This window comes from Equus caballus, chromosome 1, assembly GCF_041296265.1.
Source record: "Equus caballus isolate H_3958 breed thoroughbred chromosome 1, TB-T2T, whole genome shotgun sequence".
In the NCBI taxonomy this organism is placed as follows: Eukaryota; Metazoa; Chordata; class Mammalia; order Perissodactyla; family Equidae; genus Equus; species Equus caballus.
The window spans coordinates 35,174,778-35,196,146 of record NC_091684.1 but is presented as its reverse complement, the minus strand read 5'-3'; the positions used below and the strand labels follow the sequence as shown (position 1 = coordinate 35,196,146).

Here is a 21,369-nt window from a genome sequence, read left to right as displayed (position 1 = left end):
TTATATACCAACAAATTGGAGAATCCAGAAGTAATTAATACATTCCTAGAAACATGCAACCTACCAGACTGAATCATGAAGAAGTACAAAATCTGAACAGACTGATTACTAGTAGTAAGAAGACTGAATCAATAATCAAAAATCTCCCAATATATGGCATGGTGAGTATAGTTAATTATGCTATATTTCATATTTGCAAGTTGCTAAGTTCTCATCACAAGAAAAAAATTGTCACAATGTGTGATGACAGTTGTTAACTACACTTACTGTGGTGATAATTTTGCAATATAGACAAGCATGGAATTATTATGTTGTATACCTGAAACCAATATAATGTTGTATGTCAATTCTACCTCAATTAAAAAAATAAAAATTAAAAAAAGAAAATAAAGGAGCTCACATAAAACGTTGGTACGGGGGACAGGCCCTGTGGTGCAGCGGTTAAGTGCACACGTTCAGCTTCGGCAGCCTGGGGTTTGCCCGTTCGGATCCCGGGTGTGGACATGGTACCGCTTGGCTGTCCATGCTGTGGTAGGCGTCCTGCATGTAGAGTAGAGGAAGATGGGCACGGATGTGAGCTCAGGGCCAGTCTTCCTCAGCAAAAGGAGGAGGATTGGTAGCCGATGTGAGCTCAGGGCTGATCTTCCTGAAAAAAAAAAAAAGTTGGTACTGGCTTTTTATAAGAATCTTATAAAAATAGGTACAACATAACATAAGCATTGAGAAGACTCATTGTGTTAATGCAGGTCAGAGTTTAAAGGGGCTTCAGAAAACTAACCACAAGCAAGCTCCTACTATCTCCATGGGAAAACATCAAGGATCAAAATCTGCTGTAGTGCTGTCCAATAAAATGTCCAGAATCATGTGAGCACCAGAACTGCTGCTCCACTGATCCCTTGAGACAAAAGGACAGCATTTGGACCTGGAAAGCTTTGCCACAGAAAGTTGTTTTTCTAGCAAAGGTGGCTTTGCCCTTCCCTAGGCTCTTGAAGACTGTGAGTATTCACTAACAGACAATGAATTTCACCTGAGACTAAGGACCCCACTAAATTGAAGCAAACATCATTCGGTGAGTTAATTAGTAAAACCCTTTTTCTATGCAACATCCTAAATATATCTTTGTGGTCACATCCTATGCTCACCGTCGAGATTATACCAGTTTCAGAAAACATAAGTTCAAATAATTCATCCAATTAATCATCAGTTTTTAATTTTTTTCTTTCTTTCATCTCCTGCTCTGGGATCATTGCTTTCTGCATGTTGTTTCAGCTAACCAAAACTTAAATTCATTTTTTATAACATATTTTCTCATATTTTACCAAAAGATCAAAGCTAACCTCAACAGATATGTGTATCTGTAAAACAATAACAGACATAAAGAATCAATATTGAAATATTTTTATATGTGCTTTTCCTAACAACTTAAAATATGTAAATTGTTTATTGATTTTTCTTTAACGTGAACAGAGATTTTTTTTGATTCTTTGATGACAAAGAATTCTCACTTCCACATACTAGCCCGTTCTACTATTGCTGTCTTTTTAAATTGAGATATAAAAAACATGAAAGATACAAGTGTATAACTCAGTGTGATGTATAATCTCTTCCTAGATCATTCCAGACATACTAGAAGGATCCACTGTGCCCCTTTGTTATCATAGTTCCTATAGAAAACCACTGTTTCTGAATTCTATCACTATATATTAGTTTTGTCTCTTCTTTAATTTCTTATAAGTGGAATCATACAGATGAGATCCACTCTTTGTGTTGGTTTATTTTGTTCATCATTACGACTGTGAGTTTCATCCACATTTGCATGAAGTAACAATTGCTCTTTTTGTTGATGCATAATCAATTGTATGAGTGTACTACAATTTATGCATCCATTCTACTGTAGATGGGCAATTGAGTTGTTTTCAATCTGGACAATGAGGAATAAAGCTTTTGTAAACATTCTTGTACATATCTATTAGTAGGCATATACATAAAATCCTTAAGTATATAAGTAGGAGTGGAACTAATGAGTCATAAAATAAGAAAATATTTTTCATAGCCATTGTTAAAAAGTTATCCAAAGTGGTTGTAATTCTTGCTATTTTTAAAATTAGGTAGTTTACTGGGATGATTGTCTCTAAGACAGAGGAATAAAAAAACCCAAAAACCTCCCAACAAACAAAAGTCCTGGACCAGAAGCCTTCATTGGTAAATTCTACCAAACATTTAATGAAGAACTAATATCAATCCTTCTCAAACTCTTCCATAAAAGACAAGAGGAGCGAACACTTCCAAACTCATTTTATGAGGCCAGCATTACCCTGATACCAAAAACAGACAAGGACATTGCAAGAAAAGAAAATTACAGGCCAACATCCTTGAAGAACATAGATTCACAAATCCTCAACAAAATATTATCAAACTGAATTCAACAATATATTGAAAGAATCATATATGATGATCAAGCCAGATTTGCTTCAGAGATCTAAGAAAGTTTCAACACCCGCCAATCAATTGATGTGATATACCACATTAAGAAATTGGAGGAAAAAACCAAATGATCATCTTGATAGATGTAGAAGAAGCATTTAACAAAATACAACATTCATTCATGATAAAAACTCTCAACAAAGTTGGTGTACAGGAAGCATATCTCAACATAATAAAGGCCATATATGACAAGCCCTCAGCTAACATGATACTCAATGGTGAAAAGCTGAAAGCTTTTCCCCTAAGATCAGGAATAAGACAAGAATGCTCACAATAGGCACTTTTATTCAACACAGTACTACAAGTCTAGTCAGAGCAGTTTGGCAAGAAAAATAAATAAATGGTATGCAAATAGGAAAGAAAGAAGTAAAACTGTCTCTGTTTGCTGATGACACAATAAAAACACACCAGCAAAGATCCATACACACGACCCAGGCAGGTGAGACCAAGAAAAGGATCCTCAAAGGGATGAGCACGTAGGTGTAGATCCTGGGACAGCTCTTTAAAACTGAATCAGTAAAATTCACCTTGCCAAGTTGTAAAACAACTTGAACTGCGTGGATTCTGACTTTAGACTTGAATCCAGGTTCCTGTATAGACATGACAGTAGCTTCAAGTTGAAAGGAAACAGGATTATTAAGGGGATCAAGAGTCTTTTTGGACATCAACTTCCTCTTACAAAATGGCATTTTGATTAGTTAAATATAAATGAATCAGAAACACATAGATAAAATTTCTCTTGAAGCACATAGGTGTTTTTTAAAGAATTAAGAATAGGAAATGTTGACATAATACATTTGGACATCTGATGAATGAATGAGATGGAAAATAGAGTTTGAGATGCACCAAAGAGATCTTGTAATCCTACTTTGTCATTTTTGTGGTGGAATTTCTATCCTCTCTCAGAGTCCATGTTTGTTAACTTTTCTTCATTGAATGACTCTTACTCTAACATCAGCCAAAAAAGTTTCTAAAAACCTCTTTATAGATGTCTTCTGAAAACACTATTTCTTAATATGAAATTAGAGTAGGGGCATTGCCTTAATCTGTGCCCACTTTAATACCTAGCAGAATTGGTAGCTTTCCTTGTGTCTCTTGGAAATGGTACCTACAATGAACTACATTTGTCCCACCCTTCTGTGATATATTAATTATGTAAATGGCTGTTAGTCATGCCTCTGGTGGCAGAGGCAGAGATGGCCAGGACCCAAGGGCCCTAAATCTCAGCCAGCTACCTACTGTTCTCTCTCTAGGGAGGATGCTGAGACATAAACAGTGTGTGTTTGCCCAGAGCCCTGTCCCCAAATGTGAAATCCCTGGTCCTGGCGATTTGGGCAGAACCGGGCACATATAAAACACTAAGCACTCCTTCTGCCCCTATACACTAAAGCCTGAGGGGAGAACAACTCTCTTCACCCGGTTCCCCACACCAGTGCCGTCCAATAGAGATGTAGTGGGAATCACAATCATGAGCCCCATATGTAATTGTTTCCTAGTAGCAGATGAAATTAATTTTAAAATATTTTGCTTAACCCAATATAACTAAAATATTACCATTTCACCATTTAATCAATATTAAATGTTTATTAGTAAGATATTTTATGTTTTAAACATGTCGTAAGTCTTTGAAAACCTGTGTGTATTTTCCACCCAGGCCCTACACTCCAGCTGCTCACTGACCAGGTGCAGCTGGTAGTGACCAAACCAGACAGTGATGTTCTGGACCTATATTTTAACCCTGGCCTTGGAGTTGTATCACTGATGATGAGAGAAAGAAGAAGTTGAATTAAAGGGAGTGAAGAAGCTAAGGGAAAAGGAATTTCATTCCTCAAAGGGAATGTTTCTCAGAGTGGAATCTATGAACTTCCTGTGTCAAAATCCTGGGATACGTTTTATTTTTAATGAAAATGCAGGATTCTGGCTTTGACCCTAAATCTACCTAATCAGAACCTCTAAGTTGGGACCTTGGAACATGCATTTTTAAAGCTTCTGGGATCATCGTCTTGTACACTCACTCCTGTGGTGCCCAGAAGAGATGTCATACACATGGGCCACTTATCCTCAGGAGCAGTTCTGTTTTCTTTGTCCTTAACATGTTTTTAAAACTTTTGAGCCATTGTTTTAAAATTGCAGTCACACACACACTCACAGATTTCTGGATTCTCTTGAAAACTCAGAAAATCTATAACCTGGGGCCTGCGTTTCCAGGTGGCAATAATTGGCTAGAGGTTAACAGTGGGTATTCTCTAGACAAGACAAAGGCTGACCAGTTTGTGACTGTCCCAACCTGGCCCATTTCATTCCTCTATGTTACATCCAGCCTCCACAGACTTTTTATATATATCTATATCTATATCTATATCTATCTATCTATCTATCTATCTATATATTTTACAGTAATTTTAGATTTATAGAAAAATTATAAGGATGGTTCAGAGATTTCCCATAGACTCTTCACTCAGCTCTCATAGTGTTAACGTCTCCCATAACCATGATGCCTTCATCACAACTAAGAAGCTAACATTGGTGTAAGACTATTAATGAGACTGCTGACTTTATACAGATTTCACCATTTCTTCCACTGATGCCCTTTTTCTGTTCCAGGGTCCAATCAGGAATTGTGCATTGCATTTAGCCCCATAACCTTCTGAGTTTCCCGTCCCCAGTCTATGCAGCAGACCCTAGCTGTTCACTGCATGCCTCCTGTCTTCTGGACCTTACCCAGGTCCTGTCAGGCTTTCCAGGGCAGGTGACTCCTCCTGAGTGGCCCGCAACCCCAGGCACACTTTAATTCCTCCAGCTGAACTGGCCATACAGTAACAGCAGCAGCTGCAAAGTGAAGAACAGTCTTCACACGTCCAGTGTGGGAAGAACTCTTCACTTCAGGGGTCTTTTAGGTACATCTGCACTCGCTAATGGCAGTGCCAGTAGCACCATCTTCTAAAAAGTAGGACACTTTTATGATTTATCTTTGAAGATCTTTATGTGACTACAGTGTTCAGGTGGGACTTGTGCTGGATCTGTGGCCACACAACTCTGTATGCATGTACTTTTCCCAAAGAGCTACCTAACGCCACACCTCTTTGGTTTGTGGAAATACTTAAATACATTGCATCTGAATCTCCCATCCTAGGCAGTGTAATTTAGACATACAGAACTTTCACTTTCCTTTCTGACTCTGCTTAACATGTAAATTGTCTTCCAGTCCAGAGGGACTAAACCTCTTGAGAAAGTGCTTTTATTTCTTGGCTAACCTTTCCTTGAGCAGAATTCCAGTTTTGCAGTGCCTGAAACCACTAAACTAGTGATGGGCTTCAGGGCAGGCCACCCCAAGATGTGCCACTCTGGTATGCGGACTATTTCCAGCTGAAGATAATAAAGGCTCAAAAGACTCGGGAAAAGCATCCGACCTTCCTTCCGCCAAACTGCCTAAAAGACTTTAACATAGATGGCCTGTTCCAGGAAGGAGCTCATACCATATGATAGCGGTAATATGATGTAAAATAGGTGTGATAAAAGGACACCAACAAACCCATGTTATGGGCCTAGCAAAACCTGTTTAACAAACATTTGCATTCCATCTCTATGTAAATTGCCTTCCTCCCCTTTGAAGCCCCAAATCACTATCCCCATTGTCCTCCTTGTCTATAGCTGAAGATACTTAAACAGCTGGCCTCAGCCAGATGGCTGAGTTACTCAGTTTCCTCTGGGTTTCTCCCATGTATACATGCTATTAAATTTTGTTTGATTTTCTCTTGCTAACCTGCCTCTTTGATTAATTAACCAGCCATAAGAACCTTAAGGAAAAGCCGGGGTGGAATTCTCCCACTTCCCTGACACTAGCATATATGCTGATTTGCCTTAATTGCAAGAACAAACCCAATTAACAAATCTACAAGGTGTCTGGCTGGAACTGAGCCATTCTTCCAGGTGGAAACATCTTTCTGTTAGATGTGTTTCTTGTCCTCTGATTGTCCAGATAATCCATGACCTAACTGGGGAAATTTGGAGTCTAATAAATCCATCTTCACAAGTCCTGGGGATCAATGGATAGCACGTTCAAAGACTTTTCTTTCTAATCATTATCATTCCCAGGGCTGTTTCCCTCTGATTCTGATACCTGAAATAATTCAATAAACCATTTAAAACAAAAGCTTTTTGCACACAGTGAAGTTCTGGAAAAGAAGACAGTTAAGATCCCATAAAAGCCAAGATCCAGACAAACCAAAATAACTCAAGGCTATCAGTGGGCTGGTGTGGGCTACTGTGACTTGCCATAAAGCGTTTTCTAGCTTAAGCACCTGTTACTGCAAAGACAGAGTCACTCTGGTTCCTGGATTACCGTCTGGCAGTTTATCCACTGTGTCTTATTGTATCTTAAGGGAGATAAGATTTCCCAAGAATGCATGCACTGTTTACAGACAACACTCTTCCTCTTGAAAGCATCAGTTCACTTCCAATTTACTGTTGGTACTTGATCTTTCTCAAAAGGTCAGCTCTACTTTGCACAGGACAAGGAAATTACCTTAGAAAATAATAACTCATATTTGTAAAAGAGTTCCAGCTTTTCAAAATACTTTCAAACCTATTATTTCATTCAATTCTCTCTGTAGCCTCAAGAGCAGGATAAGATGAAGGGTAGGTATTATCATGATCTGTCAGAGAAGAAGTTTCATTCCTAAAAGGCATTAAGTAACTTTCTTAAGGTCATACACCTTCCTAGCCACAGTCTGGAATAGAAAAACTAGGTTTGTCTCAAGCCCTATTGTTCTGTCATGGTACCCTATTGGCCTCCTGGGTGCTTGTGATTTCTCCCATCTTCCTAACATTTAAAGGTGTTAGCCGTTCTAGGGCTATTTGTAACTTAATGGAACTCAGAACTTTAAACTGAAGCTCTACAGTAGAATTCATAGCAAGCCAGTGACTGGAAGGGGAGCCTGGGGCTCTCTGACTCTCCTGACTCTTGTTTTTGCTTGTTTATTTGAGTTTGGAATCTGGGGACAATGGAAAGGGCCTCTCTTTAATTCAAAGAGTCAGGATCATTTTGACCCGGTGCAGACATGCTCCTTGTTAATCTCACAGAACTGGTTTCAGGTGTGCTCAACATCCACAGTCAGGGCCAGTTATGAATCTTGATTAATGAGTTTGTTAGATTTGTGAAATCAATTAGATCAAAGAAAGTTACCCAAAGAGTCTGTCGATTCCAAGTTAGCATCTGCCTTTGTTTTATTTTTACTGGCTGGACAAAATCATTTTACCATTGCAAAATAAATAAATAAATTAAATCATTGTTTTAATTCCCTGCTAGAATGAAAAGTTCATGGTTCTACCCTAATTCCAAAACAATGCCTTTTAGACGAAACAAAAAATGTTGAAATTAAAAGCGGAAAAGAAAGTACCAGAACTTGAATATATTTTGCTCTCACATTAACTCATCGTTAGAGGAATTTCCCAACGTTTGCCTAACTCCCTCTCCCTAAGAGTTTCCCATGAATCTTCATTTTCCCAAAACCTTCCAGCACCTGAGGTCCCACTTACGTCTCTTCCTCCCAGCAGTGTCCTAGGGACCTTGAGGGAGGGGGCAGCGCCTTGCATTTGGTCTCCAGAAGCTAGTTGCCCTTATGTGGTTTGCATGTGTTCATAATGGCAAGCTTGGGGTATGTCAGCTAGTACCATCTGGGGCACCTGGAGCAATGTCTGGGAGGCTGTGACAACTCAGTCTCAGGCCAGAGGATGGGGAAATATGTTGAATGATTACAGTTCCATTTTAGGCAGAGAGACTCTGACAACAGGATGTCCACATCTGCTAAACCCGTTATAATCTCTGTTCCTCAGAAATATTACAATAAGAATAGTCATCAATCTAGCTAAATCACAGCTCCTTTCTGGCCACTATTCCCGGGTCTGATCCTGTCTGTGCCTAACATGTTACGGTGGTCAGTATCTAGCTGGAGCTCCTGGCCAGCCTTTGGCCTGCTTATGTTAGAAAAGCCAAACCAGGCCACTGGTACTGAACCGACAGTCTCTAAAAAGTCTGAGGCCTGATATTACCCTGGGAGCAAATTGCTGGGGAGAGGGCATATGTCTTAAATTCCACATATCTAACCCCTAGCACTTAATGTCTGAACCAGTACTTCTCAACCTTTAGAATGCATAAGAATTACCTGGAGAGTGTTAAAACACTGTTCTTGAGCTCTATCCCCATGAATTCAGATTCAGTAGGTTTGGGGAGGTGCCTGGGAATTTGGTGACCCCATTGGAGTAACACTTTTCTATCTTTTTGCAACAAAAAGTGTTGTCCTCATACCACCAGCATTGCCATCACCTGGGAGCCTGTTAGAAATGCAAGTTCTAGGGCTCCACTCAGGCCCACTGAATATGAATTTATATTTTAACAAGGGCATTCTTTTGCACCTGAAAGTTTGACATGCACTGGTTTGTATCATTCATTTAGTGCTGAACACAGTGGCATGTTATGGACTTAGAAAGATCCTTAGGATTTCAGAAGATCCAGGTCCTTGCCTTCAAAACAGTAACTTATTAATTCTATATTGCTTTGTATTATCAACTTTCTATGTATATCTGTGTCTTTCAACTAAATTGTAATAACCTCAAAAGAGAGTGGCCATGTCTTGCTTATAGTAGGCACATAGCAAGCCTTTGCTGGTCAACTGGTTGATTGTGACAATGTTGCAAAGATACCCCATAAGATGAAGGCATGGTCTCTGTTTCACTTGTAAAGAAGGCTGTATCACCAGCTGTGATCTGTGTTTAGTTTGTCAGGTAAACTTATAAAACAGAAAGCTCAAGAACAATCTCACGTGTGCAGTGTCTGAACTCTCACTGGAATAATGGCCCTATTCTGAGAGTAGGGTGCTTGTTGTGTTTATGGGGAAGGTATCTACAGTGAACAAAGCATTGAGTGGGAAGCCTTTGTTCCTCTCGGTTCCATCCAATGCTATATTTGACAAGGAATGATCTAAACTTTAAATCAGGAGAATTTTAAAAACAAACAGAACTCTACTTGAAAACAGTAACTGATTTTGTCATCAGTCATCCCAAATAGACCATATTATTCTTCTTTGGGAATTTTGATAAAGGATAAAGGCCTCATAAAGGTCTCATCAAACTTTAATGCTTGAATCAGAAATACCTTCCAATGCTAGCTAGCTTGCTCTCACCCAAAGCTAGAGTCTTGGCTCTTTCATACCCCTGAGAACTGGGAAAGCATGTTCAACAACAAATATTTATTGGTTGCCTATTAGGATTCAGTGTGATCCACAGATTGGCAGCGTTGGCATCACTTGAGAGCTTGTTGTAGATGTAGAATTTCAGGCCCTCGCCCAGACCTCCAGAATCAGAATCTGCATCCTAGTGACTATGCACATTAAAGTGTGGGAAGGCCTGGCATAGAAGGCCCCTATAAGGTCATTAAAGTTAAGACCTCAGTGATAACAAGGAACCAGCCATTTCGCTGGTCGGGGCAGAGCAGTGGAGCTTAGGAGATACAGTGTGTTAGCCCAAGACATGAGTGACGATGAATAGAAAGAAGGCCAATGTGGTCAAAGCATGGCCAGAGATGGGCAGTGTGGTAAGAGAAGAAATAGAAACTGTAAAATGGACATGGATCCAATGATGCTTAGAAGCCCTGTTGGGAGCTTTGATTTTTCTCTAAGAGCAAAACAAGGCACTGATAGATTTCAGGCATGGGAGAGGAGAGTCATGATCTGATTTAAATTTGAGATAAAAATCCCCAGGCTAAGTTGATGAATTCGATGTAGGGTAGGCAGCAGGGTATGAAGAAAGGAGAGACTTGAGAATAATTTCTTGATTTTTGGAAGATTATAGCACTATTTGCCAAGATGGGGAAGACTAGAGGAAGAGAGTATGGGGTAGAGGTGATGGTGAGGGGCAGGACATGGAGAGGGGTACTGGGCAGTTAGACACACAGATCTGGGGATGAAGGCAAATTAGGCCTGGAGATGAGAATTTGGAATCTAAACTCTCAGTTGCCATGTTGTCCTTAATTTTTAGTTGCAGGCAAAATGTTGTTTGGCAGAATATTTGAAACCTAGTTTGAGTGACACTGAGCATTTTCAGTATTATGCTTACTATTCTGTGGCAATACAGATGCTCCACTTTATCAGAGAACCATGAAGCCAACAATTTCCTTGCTTGGGAATTACTCAGAAGTAAACAGAAATGGACTATGAACATGCCATGTTCTGGAATCCTATTTATCCTTTATTTATGCATAACTCTCCCAAGTGTGATTATTCACTCTCCCAGATCAATGCAAATTAGAATTAACTTGTGTAATTGTAACCTTGTTTATCGTCCATCTATCCTTCCAGCAGGTCTGCTCCGTGCAGGCAGGCCCTTGCCCACTGTGGCCTCAACTGAACTGTCCCCTCTGCATGTGGAAGCTAGCCTAGGGCATAGTGAATGCTCAAAAATAGTCCTTGCGTAAATGGATGAGAGTGAGGGATGGTTTCTAGAGACAAATACAGTAGGACAGTAACAAGTAAAGGGAAGAATTAGAAAAACTGTTAGAGCTCAATAAATCTAAGACCCCCAGACATTTACCTGGGAATTTTCCCAGTGCAGCTCATAACTCAATAGGCCCTGATGTCATCGTTTACCCAAAGCACAGCAAAATTATCCACACTCATGGTGATGCCTCTGAATCATCAAGAAGAGGTTGAAATATGTTCACTTGCTAGATTTAAAATGGCAAGAAATATGAGATAAATCTTTAAAATTATTTTATCAAAAGTGGTTAAGATGAATACTGTGGACCTGAAGTCTTAGGATAGCCCAACAGCACACAGAAATGGCACAACTTTATCCCCCATTGATACTCTCTGTACACATGAGGCAAACCTGCGTTATTCTTCATAAACAGCTTACTTCTGCAAACTATAGTCAACTTAGTTTAGCGATGAGTGTATGGTCCTAATTACCTACAACTTCATCTGAAGATGAACAAAAGTTTTTTCTGGAAAAATTACAGCCTCTTCTTCTGTGCTAACAAGGGCATTTTCCTTCTGAACACAGTTCCTACTGCAAACAGAAGAATACTGGAAGTGTCTGCCAGAGAGCAAACGTGTGCACAACAGCACTGGAGTGCAGATAGCAAAGGAATGTAAGCCATGAGTACAGTGACCACTTGGAAGCCCTGAGGCTCAGATCCCAGGAGCAAAAGCCTTGTTCATGTAGGGCACCCAATGGCGGAGCAAACCCGTCTGTACTTTGTATGTCATGGGTGCTCAACAGAGGAAAGAACAGATGCAGACATACTTCCTTCCCACTTTACCGGGAAGGTGAGGATTAGAGTCACATCCTCAGGCAGCTCCAGTCTTGTAAACTTTTTCACATCTAAGGGATCAGGGTGGGTATTTTAAGATGGCCCTTGCTGAAGGAACTACCTAAAACTTTGTCTGGCATCCTGGAAATGCTGGTGGTGAGATTGGGATGATGGTCTAAGGCCAAACTAGCACAACTGAAATGAAGCTCCTCCTGAAAGATAAAATTTGTTTACTAAGTCTTTTCCTCCCTAGCATTAATCACACACACACTTACTCCTGAGGGCTGAGACAAAGTCTGCTGCAGGACCTTGAGGCTGCTTTGGGGGGCTGAAGCCGAGATACGGATTTAAGAAGCAGGTGTTTATTTCTGTTTATCTGACTTCATGACAGTATTTGTAAGACAATTTGGAAATAAAGATGTTTTAAACCCAGTAACAACAAAAGCTGGGTTTGTGTATTACAGGGCAACTGCAGGACACTGGGACGTATTTCCACAACATTCCTGCCATGCCTGTAATCGGTACCAGCACCATCTAAAGATGTGCCTAATATGCAGTTCAGACTGACGACTTCCCTAGCCAAAGTGAGTCACTTAAATCAAAGATAGAATCTGGAAAAGAACTAGACTTGGGGGAAAGCTCTGTCAACTCCCGATAGAAGAGGCTCATCAGAGCGTGAGTGATAATCACAATACAGGTGACAATAACCGCCAATCAGACCTCACAGGACTTCTGTGCCAGCACCATGTTAGAATACCTTCATGGACCATCTCCTCTAACCTTCACAACTCCAAGAGGAAGGGACTAGTCGGTCTCCATTGATGGCTGGGGAAACTGGGAGAGCAGTCAGAAGGCTCTTGCAACAGTTCAGGGGAGAAGGTGGTTGCAGAGTGGGCAGTGAGGCTTAGAGAGGCTGAGACTTGCCCAAAGTCACAGGGCAGGTGGATGGTGGAGGCAGAAAGAGCATGACCAGATGCCCCAGGGCTGAACCTGTGCTTGGCACATGGTGAGGTCCCATGGTGTGTATATCAAATGAGTCAGTTTCCCCCCTAGCCTATCCCTAGTTCACCAGCGCTCAGTAAAGTGAAATACGGAAGACAGACAATTAACAGGGCAAGGAAAGCCTTTTTAATTCTTGTAATAGCTGAGCCAAAATGTAGAGTTTTATACACATCAGAATATAGGTGAGTATTAAAATATTGCTAGATACACAGACATATCTTCATGGCTGCTAAGAGAATAGAAGTTTGATAAGAGAGAGCCACCACACCCAGGAGGAGAAAAAAGTTGAAAACTCTAAACTTTTATAAAATTGGCTAAGAGCCAAATGTCAGCATTTTCACCTCTTTTCCTGTGTGGCAGGAAGCATTTCACAAGCCTTCCGTAATTTCAGTAACTCTGGTAAGTGATGTGAGTACTCTGCACACCAAGAGACATATAATATGTGTATCAAAATAGATGTCTACATTGGTTTGCGACAAGAACCAGATTTCGGCAACTGAAAGAAAAAATCGGGCCTGGCTTTGGTGCAGTGGTGGGTAAACAAGATCCTGGGTCTCTTTTTGCTTATTTTCTTTTTCCTTAATTTTTTAATGATGCTTCACTTACTTTTGCTTATTCTCTAGAAACCCTTGACCGTCTAGATAATTTCTTCTTATTGGCATCCCATTCATCACTTACAGCCTCACTGGGCGTTGTTGCCAGTTGATGATACAGAGCATTCAAACTCAGGAATTCATTCATCCATCCGATACATATGTAGTGAGCTCCAGCTCTGTGCCAGGAATTGTTTACTGCACTGGGGTACTGTAGTGAATAGAAGAAAGTCCCTGCCCACATGGAAAAGCTGAGAATAAACAAATGAACAAATTCATAGTCAATATGTCAAATGATAATCAATAATATAAAGAAAAGTAAAGCAGGGCAGGATGTAGAAGGAGTGATTAAACGTGTCAAAGGCCTCGATGACAAAATGACATTTTATCAGAGACCATAAGGAAATAAGGGAGCCAGTTGTGAGAGGAAAGCATTCTAACTGCAAGCACAGGCACTCTAGGGTCCAAACTTGTTTATATTCAAGGACTAGTAATGAAGCTAATGAGGCCAGAGCAGAATCAAAAATGGAAGAGCAGTAAGAGAGAAGGTTGGAGAGTTAGCTGGGCATGTGGGCCCAGCTAAGGACTTCGGATTTTATTCTGAGTGAGATGAGAAGTTGTTAGTGGGTTTTGAACAGAAGAATGACATGGTCTGAAGTTTATTGTGGCTCCTGTTGGAGAATCTACTGAAAGCTGAGCAAGGCTGGAGGCAGGAAGGCTTTCAAAAAAGTCAGCCTGAGGGTGACAGGGACTGGGACTGCTTTGAAGGCGAAGACTACAGATTGTGCTGATAGATAAGTGTTCAATGTGAGAGAAGTGAAGATAATTTGGGGGGAACTTTGGCTACATCTACAAACTTTGCAAATAAAATTTATTGCCTACCACAAAAAGATGGTTATACCCCAGCTGACAACCTATTTTGTGTCATATTTTGTGCACATTTCAATACATTAGCAGGGTGATTGGAGCCCAGAGTGTCATGCAACAGGGCTCTGCTGGTGCTGATCTCTCATCACAGATTTTTTGCTAGGAGACACATCCCTTTTAAGCTGCCATCAAGTAATTATTAAAATGAAAAAGCTGGCTCTTCTCTGGAGCCATTTTAAAGGGGTGACTCTATGTTGAACAGTCCTGTTGTAACACTACCCCTATAGAAAAATCAGGAAAGAGAAAACAAACGATTTCAAGTAAATTTACACAGTTGCCAATTTGGGTGTCAACCAGGTGAGCTGAGCTCTGTGGATAAGCTGCTTTGTTTCTCCAGGGAACGGTGGTAGTTTTTGACGTGTTAAAAGACAGCAGAAAGAAGGAGAGGGGAAGCCTTTGCGATTGCTGGCCTACACCTTAAACGAGTCTGCAGCTTATAGGCTTGTTATCCATTTCAACTCAAGCAAGTGGCCTGGTGCTCCTGAGAGGTGGGTCCTGTATAATAATCATTCAGACTGGACCCAACTCAATTGTCCCCGCTGCCCTTGATTCTATCTCCTGGTGACTGCACACACCCTTCCTCTGGGTGATTATCCTATGTTCCAGGAGCAGCTCTAGGCCACAGGAATGTAGAACGATGTAACTAGCTCCTGGGACCACCTGGCCTTTATTCACCACTGCTGACCTCTTTTGTGAGGACCAGAGGACAAGTGTACAGAAGGTCCATTACCCTAGAAGTCTCTGACCATCCCAACCTCCCAAGGAGGACTCTGAATAGAACCTGAGGAGCATTCTGAGGTCCCAGGTGCTGGACTTTTCTTCTCTTCTCAAGTGAAGAGTTCAGAATTACATAGACGGGGGGAAGAGGCAAGCTTTCCCCATGGGATCTTATGATTTTGGCCTCATATACCTTTCCCTCGGTCCATTTTGTGCTTTGGCTCAGAAAGCACAGACATCGAGTAGGAAATGGTTGGAGCTTCAAAATGCCCTGGGACAAGCTTGGGAGCTGGATTAGGATGTGGAACAGTGGTTTTCTAGGATGCAACACAGCCTGCTTATATCCATTCAGGGTTGGTTCCACTTAACATGTTCTGGAACCATGTTTAGCCACAGTGGCTGGAGGAAGAGACGATGGTGGTTGAGTAGCTGGAGGAGGCTGAGGAGGGGGTGGCTGGTGGTAGCTCACAATGGACTCTGACAGCATGACTGCCCCTGAAGACCTTGACCAGGCTATACATGTATGTCAGGGGCCCTTGTCCTTACCCAAGCAGGCATTAAGGAGATTCAAGGAAGTTCCGTAACCCTTTGCCCAGCATCTGAGGAAGAAAGCTCTAAGGATACCAACTCACTAGGTCATACACTAATAATGTAACCCAAGTGTCTGTCTTCTAGATAACTCCCAAGTCTTCTGAAGTCACATCCCCAGCATTCAAATGAAATGGCTATTCCCCCATCTAACATACTCTGGGCAGCCCAGACCCACCTCACACCCCTTCTTTCTTTTCTCTAGTATTCTTTCTAGAAGGCAGACAACATTGCATTCAGTCCTGAGATAGTTCAAACCATGACCTGGTTCCCCACTGTCTCCTAGCTCCCAGGCGTCATCCTTAGCTCCTGCAGTTGCTGTCCTTACTCAGTACCACTTCTGCCAACTCTGGACATCGCTACTCTTCCTTCATCCCTCAAGACATCATTCAATAAGACATCCTGGAAAGCAGATATGTACTAAAATTCTGGGGGTGAACAAGAGACTTACAATGCAGGCAAATGTTCAAGGTGGAGAAAAAAGTCAAACACTTAACAAGAAACTTCAAGTGAGTCATCCTAATTTTAAGCTTACCCACCCTATCCTAAAGCTTCACTCTCCTGAGAACCTTCTTCTCCATTCTACTTTGTGGGCTCTCCTGGACCACCTGGAAGAGCCAAAGTTCTGTTAGTTTAGTAAAAAGAACAATTAAGTTCTCTTGTTCAACTTGGATCTAGGCTCCAGCCCTTAGAAAGCCAAGATTGTTCATTGCCTGTGACCACAAAAGCTCATTAAGCCATGGTGGACATGGGATGGAGCACGTATCTTGCCAGACTCAGTGTGAGCTCTGAACCACTATCGCATACTGCTTTCTTACTTTCCTGCTGTTCTCCAGGCCCAGACAACAACGGAAGCCCGGGAAGGAAGTTCTTTTCCCCTAGCTCCCTCCGTAAGGCAGAAGTCAGCGGTAAGTACCAGACATTTCATCCAAGGAAACAGAGAAACACATCCCATGCCCATCCACACTTGTTAGATCTCTGCCCAGACCCTTATTCACCACAACTTAGCCACGATCAAATTGGGGATGCAGACTAGGTCTGGCTCGGGCATCTCTTGTGTGAACTACTTAGAGTCCAGACAGCTCCAGGTAAGCTAGTAAAGTCATAGTCTTGGCAGTGACTGGGCTGCCAACAGTGTCTGCTTCTTTGTCCCCTGGGCTCTCTCTGCTCCGTTCCCAGGGCTCAACTCTAAGAGTCTGTAAATCTTTACCATACACAGACTAAACAAATGTCTACAGGCAGCCTTTACACAGAGCCCAGGAAAGCTCCCTAATCTGTAAAAACTTCCTAGCAAAAACAGGCCCCCTGAGTCCAAGGCACACCCAAGCTGCTGGAGGCGTGCTGAGTGGCTCTTTTCAAAGGCAGGAGGCCTGGCTGCTGCAGTGTCCATGTCTGTGGTCTCTGTGGAGTTTTCACAGTGAGGACCTTCATTCAGATACAGTAGGATAATCTTTCATGATTCCCATAAATCAGAAAACTGCATGTGTCAAAGAGGGTGAAGTCGCTCTGGGAGCTCCCGTCTGGAGTTTAAGAAAGAGGAAAAGAGCACGTTACACACAGTGAGAGAAGCAGAGGGGAGGAATGTTATGAATTGTGCTCTGAAAACTTCAGCTCAACAGTTCTACTAGGGCCAATATTTAGGCTATGATATTTGGCTGGATCTGTTAAGCAATTCGTCTTCCCGCAAGCAGACACAAATGATCTGACCCAGAGCCAATTTACTTTCATGGAGTTAAATTAGTCACTATTTATAAGCTGAAGAGGTTTCAAAAAGGCTATTTAAGGAGGGTGCCATGACATCCCACTATGTTTGCTTTTTGATCATTCTGGATTGCTCACGTTTGCTTGTGGTTTCTGGGTAAAATAATTGGCACTATTTGTAAGCTTGGGCAAGATAATGTCAGCTGTCTGAGTATTGGGATCATTCATCCATAAAATGGGGGTGACAGACTGGGAAACTTTAGGCTGAGCCAGGAAATGTGGGCTGGAGGCTTGAGTCAGCTGGGAAGAACAGCTAAACGTTACCCAGATGTAGGTTTTAATTAGTGGCTGTCGACAAAAATAATCCATAACCAATCTATAAATGAAAATTTGGGAGAATTTATTCTGAGCTGAAATCTGAGGACCATGGCCCAGGGCCTTTCTTCCCAAAGGAAGAAAGGGCACCAAAGAAGTGGGGTGTACAGAGTGGTTATATACCCCCAGAGAGGATGTTTCACATAGGATTGAAATGTCCCTTTTACAATAGCAGGGAGACTGCTCTGTTGGCACAGCGATTGATGGAAACAGTAGGTAGGTCTGCTGTCTCGGTGAACACAGCAGGGTGGCAGGTCTGCTCTCTGGAGCTGGGTGGTCACAGGTGAGCTGGGTGGTCAAAGGTGAGCGTAGCAATCAGTTCCTAGGCTAAGGAAAGATGCTTATCCCTAAGGAAATGCCAATGTAGGGGGAAGTTGCACCTTTATCTCAAGGACCTTTGTTCCTGCCATAGGAAATGTTTTAAAGCAGATATACAATGCATGCTCAACAGTCACAGTCAGGCCCTTTTGGAAAAACAAAGTCAGGCTGAATTAGGTTTATACCAAATGGCTTCCTCATATACTCCAATATAGCCTATTGCTTGCCATTTCAATTTGTCACGGCAAAAAACGGAAGAGGGCTTCATTTTTCCCAACATGGCATGGACCACTTCCCTGTCTTTTTTTCCCCACTGGAACTAGATCTAAAGGAAGAGATGCCAAAGAAATTACCTGATGAGACACCTGCTGCAACAGGGAGATGCCAAAATTATGTAAAGCCCCACTCCTTGCCTCCCACCCCAGCTTTTCCAAAATTACCCATCCTTTCTTATTCCTCTCCATCGGACTTCATCTTCAGCAAATTCTTGTGATCCAAGGGAAGAACATCATGGAATCGTAGAGTGTTCAACTGAAAAATCTTAGTGATCATTTGTTAAGCAACCTCCTTCTACAAAATGGAAGACAAGAGAAAAAGAAATCTTGCCCAAGGCTGTAAAAGGAGCATCTGAGTTGGGCTAGAACCAAGCTCTCCAGACTCTGTGGCTTCTCTTATGTCTCCCCAAGGGGACATAGCCAAAGATAAGGCATTGGCTTGTGAGGGTGGGAGCTGGATGGGGCAGGCTGAAACCACCACCCTGACCTTAAACCCCCTACTCTTCCTGCTCACCATTCCTGGAGAGAACGAAGCCCTGCTTAGATCACTCACCCACCCATCTGCAGAGACCAGGCTGCAGAGCCTCTTTCCCAGGCCTAGGCTATCCCATGGATGATAGTTTCTGGAACATTTCTTCCCACTTATCTCTTCTCCTGGCTCCTGACCAGACAGTATCATACTCACCTAGTGGCCAGTCAGTAGAAATCACTTATGTCTCTACCTCAAGGCCTGATTTGTATCCAGATTTTATCCCACCATCTAACAGGATTCATCCAAATACTTATAAATTATGGGACTCAGGAAAAAAGTGGCAACTTTTTTGACCACAGAAAAAAATAGCAAGTGCCCCTGTCGCTGTTCTCCTCCCAGGCACCTTCTTTAACTGACATCACTGTGCTCTCCAAGGACCGGCTTGGATCTGGGATCCTCCTTCTGCGTCTCTACTCAGGATCCCCACATCTTTCTCCACCTGCCAGGGATCTAAGAAGCTGCCCCATTTGTTCCGTCAGAGTTATGTACGAATTTACTAAGTGCAAAATAGAGAGTCATGTTGCTTAGATACAACGTTTTGTGTCCTATTCTGTATTCCAAAGTGCTGAGTGCTAACAATTAATCCGTGAACATGGGTTCATAACAGCTTTGTCAGAAAAAAAATTGGTCCCAGCCTTGAATCTGCCATTAATTCTCAGTGTGACCTTCATAAAATTACAACCTTGAATTATAACTTTCTTATCTGTATAACAGGGATGATAATAGTAACTTAAAGAGTGGCATTTATTGGGCCCTTACCAGGTCTCTGGACACTGGGGACCATGGATGAACAAGGCGAGAGGCCCATCTTCAGGAGGATCACAGAGAGGTCTAAGGACAGAGCGTGGCCTCCGTCTCAGGAAAGCTGCCCACTCTTGCACTGAGCTAAGAGTCAGTATCTAAGAATTGTAGAATATTATATTCTTATGGTTTGAGAGTTACTTTCAGGGTAAAAAAAAATCTATTTTGTATTCTAGCATACAGAAAATTGAGGATTATTTGAAAAAATTTGCTCTATTTTCCAATGATAACTCGATAAAGCAGAGCAAATGTAGCAAACTTCGAACCTCTGTAATATTGGAATTTGTGGCTGAGCTATTTCTTAAATTAGATCATTATATTTAAAGTAAGAATATTGATTAATAGACAAGATTAAGCAATCCCTGTAAAGCATTTTCTCTCAGAGTCAGACAAAAGGAAAAAGAGCTAATAACATTCTTGAAGCTCGAAATGTCAAGTCAGAGTTTCCATGTTACAAGTATCCTCTCTGCATTAGCTGATGCTTAACACTGCACCAACTGTTGTAGGAAATACAGGGAAAGGCCCACTATGGTTTACCCTGACACAGGAAGAATCTAGACAGAAGTAAAGACACACACAGGAAATGATGGGACTCAACACGGTGGCACCAGAAGACCTAGGAAGTAAGGAGTGCTGTCGATATCAGCAAGGGACTTCAGCAATGGCTGTGGCCAGAGACATCAGAGAAGGTCCTAGAGCTGGGCCTCTAGGAATCTGGGCTATGGATGTTTGTTCATGGGAAGGGCCAGCAGCAGAGATAACTTGAGGAAGGAAGGGAAGGCAGATGGTGGCTGGCCCTGTGAGGTCTGCAGAGCCTGGTGTCCAGCTGCCTTTGACCTCTGTCCCACTGCTCTTCCCTCTGCTAACCCCAGTTCTGCCCACTGGCTTTATACTGTTTCTTGACCATCCCAGACTTTTGTCTCAGGGCCTTTGCACTGGCTGCTATCTCTTCCTTGGAATGCATCCCCAGTGTCCATGTGGATGTCTCCTCCCTTCATCAGGGCCTGTTTGAATGTCACCTACTCAGAGAAGCTGTCCCTGTCCATCCCCACCTCCACCTCAGCTCTTCCTCTCTCTTCCCTGCTTCAGTTTCTCCATAGCATATCATCATTTGACATACTCTACACTTTCTCTATTTTTTATTACTGCCTGGCTCCCCATCCCAAGATGTGTGCTCTGTGAGAGCAGATATGTGTGTCTGCATTGCTCACTGCTGGGTCCCTTGCTCCTAGGATGCTGTGGGCACATGGCAGTCTTTCCATGAGCATCTGTGGGATGGATGAATGCTGCTTTCTATGCAATTGGAAATAACCATCAGCCTTCTTCCCAAATGTTTGCGACTCAGCATACTGATGGATTTTTTCCGTGAAAACAGAGCTCTGGTTATCATAAAAGTCAACTGGAAAATATCATCTGCTTTACCAACATTTGCTCTATTTCTAAGCCTGCTAGGCAGCACCTACTCCATAAATCAAGAAATATACTTACTTGCAAAATTTCTGCAGAATAATCACTAGGACTATCAGCAGTCATGTTAAATTTGTCTGGGCTGATCAGTGTTCGTTCCAAGATGGGCATTTCAGAGAATATTAGCATAGAGAAGGACCTTAGAGATCATTCATCCCAACCCCTCATTGTGGAATTCAGTTCAGTTTAACTATCAAAGGGGAGGCTGAGGCCGAAAGAAGTTAAAAGCCCACTAGATAGCTAACTAGCAGTAGAGCTAAGGCTGGGACGAAAGGCCCTGAC

General features: G+C 42.0%; 1 protein-coding gene across 1 annotated transcript in view; it reads right to left on the bottom strand.

The window, feature by feature from the left end:
* CYP2C111 (cytochrome P450 family 2 subfamily C member 111) overlaps positions 1-21,369 on the bottom strand; it is a 70,246-nt gene that overhangs the window by 36,538 nt on the left and 12,339 nt on the right. The window contains exon 2 of the mRNA XM_001502179.6: positions 401-646. Within this exon, the coding sequence (XP_001502229.4) occupies positions 401-505 (105 nt within the window). The 5' untranslated portion in view covers positions 506-646. The remainder of the gene's footprint in view (positions 1-400; positions 647-21,369) is intronic.